Here is a 2,358-nt window from a genome sequence, read left to right as displayed (position 1 = left end):
AGGAACTGAACACTACTCGCATGAACACGAAACAGAAAACAACTCTGACAGTCTCGTTTATATGTTTGGTGCATTCCAAAGGCAGTAAATCTGCTCGTATAATATCGAACCGTTGAAACGATCGACAAAAATAGGGAGACAGTTAATTTTATGAATATGTCTTCAAAAGGTGAGACTTATTGTATTTTTGTGAATATCGTAAAATTGTACTCTGGCCACGAACAGATAAGTGTTTATACTTGTATCCGGTAAAGTTTGGGAACCGTGATCGTCGCGAACTGTATTTCAAACTATACTGTATCTCTGATGTCTACTACAGTTTTCATCGACCATACATAGGTTCGTCACACTTTATTAGTGTTTCAGAAGAACGACGACTTGAATTTTATATCTGGGGAAATCCCGTATTACAGTACACTCACGAAGTACTTGATACTCGTAGGACAACATCCGCAACAATCAAATCTTAGCCGCAAGACTATTCTCACGATTCTTTTAATTAGTTCGATAAGCTTGTTGGTGCCAACTGTAAGTGAAACAGTATTTCATTATGCACGTTGCCAGACTATGAATCTACCTACCATGTACTATTCTCACAAAATTATACGAATCGGTGAGTTAAGTGTCGAACAATGTCGTATTGAAATACGAACGTTCTGTTTAACAGATTATAGCAATCACTACTTCGTTCCGTGATAAAGACATGGATAGGGTTCTAGAATGTGTACCGATCGTAGTCACGGTACTGGTAGCTGTGATAAAGATAGTAAACCTTAACGCCAACAGAGAACAAGTATATATGTAGTCATCCTATTTAATAAAGGAATCTGACATAACGAACAAAATTACGAAGACCAATATTGCAGTTTCGAACAATATACGAACTTGTGGTTGAGGAGTGGCAGTCATTGAGACAGACGGATAAAATTCATGTGTTAGATGACATTTCTGGGCAAGGAAGTAAGGTTGCTCAACTGTACAGAAGTAGGTGCACTATTATAATTTTTGATTACGTACAAGTATGGAACAAAATTATGAAGAACCTTTCGGTTACTATGCAGAAAAGGAAGTGATCCTGTCTTAAGGTTTGTGTAGACTAATAAAATTTAATCCAAGAAAATCATTAATGTTTTTCCAGGCACTTTATTAACGGCCTTAGTATTGTTCGCCCTGCTACCGATGATGCCTATATTCCTCGATGTCATTCTAGTATTGAATGAGACTCGATTAAGACAGCAAGTGTTTAGAATTGAGTACTTGGTAAACGGTGACGAGTATTTCTTTCCTATATATTTTCACTCGGTTTGGACTTCGGTTACACTCGTTATAATTATTGTAACTGTAGATTCCCTCTACATGGTCCTAAGTCACCATGCCTGTGGATTATTCGCGATATGCGGGTACTTATAAACGTAATACATTAAACATTGCATGTAGCTGATCACTTATAAAATGTTCTAAGAATGCCCGAAACTGCACGCAACAGAAATCACTGACATTATTTACGTAATTTGCCTTTACTTGAGCACTTGTAATCAACGCAGGAACCAGATCAAACAAGCTACAAACAGTACCGCTGAAAATATTCATAACATCGTCGAGAAGAGGGCCATGTATCAACAGTTAAAGAAGTGCGTGATGAGTCATAAGAGAGCACTCCAGTTTGTACTCATTAATTACTAATAAATTAGAAAAATAGTATAACGAACCAATTAATGATTTCCATTAATAAATTTTCTCTGTATGTTTCAAGCTTTTCCGAACTCATCGACGATATGAATCGAAGCAGTTTTTTATTACAACTAGGGATGAACATGATCGGTATCAGCGTCACAGCTGTTCAAGTAAGAACAATATTACTAATAATGAGAAGTGTACGAAAATTTGGTACAACAAGCTCTGCCTCCATGGCGTAGCACAGCGTTTCATTAAGACTTTTATATATCAGACTGTCATGAACTTGAATCGAAAAGCAGAAGCACTCAGAATTAGCCTTTTCCTCGTGGCGCAACAGTTTCACCTGCTCTTCAACAGCCTGCCTGGTCAAAGGCTCGCGGATCACAGTTTACAATTAGCACAGAATATGTATGTTTTCGATGGCAAGAAATAAGAATCCAATAATTCCTAACGATTACGCCAACAATCGAGTCGAATATAACGTTTTGCGAATTATAACAGCTACGATTCTGAATGGTATCGGACACCGGTGAGAATACAAAAAGAGCTATTAATGATGCAAATCAGGTCTGGCATACCGTGTTCGCTGTCTGCGGGTGGCTTGTATGACATGAATATACAGAATTTTGGAATGGTACGTACTAATACGTGCATATGATCTTTCTGAAATAGCTGGCCAAA

At 37.6% G+C, this 2,358-nt stretch overlaps 1 protein-coding gene across 1 annotated transcript; it reads left to right on the top strand.

Annotated features, from left to right (window-relative positions):
• The first annotated feature begins 82 nt into the window (after window positions 1–82).
• Window positions 83–2,335, top strand: LOC128892634 (uncharacterized). Its single transcript, XM_054153166.1, has 9 exons — window positions 83–169; window positions 359–528; window positions 668–793; window positions 867–984; window positions 1,139–1,400; window positions 1,545–1,661; window positions 1,754–1,844; window positions 1,949–2,085; window positions 2,179–2,335. The coding sequence occupies exons 1-9, from the start codon at window positions 151–153 to the stop codon at window positions 2,333–2,335; spliced, it is 1,197 nt and encodes a 398-aa protein (XP_054009141.1). The 5' UTR covers window positions 83–150.
• Window positions 2,336–2,358: the final 23 nt, after the last annotated feature.

Source organism: Hylaeus anthracinus, unplaced genomic scaffold (assembly GCF_026225885.1).
Source record: "Hylaeus anthracinus isolate JK02 unplaced genomic scaffold, UHH_iyHylAnth1.0_haploid 12483, whole genome shotgun sequence".
In the NCBI taxonomy this organism is placed as follows: Eukaryota; Metazoa; Arthropoda; class Insecta; order Hymenoptera; family Colletidae; genus Hylaeus; species Hylaeus anthracinus.
The sequence above is the reverse complement of the archived record's forward strand: the minus strand, read 5'-3'. Positions and strand labels throughout refer to the sequence as shown.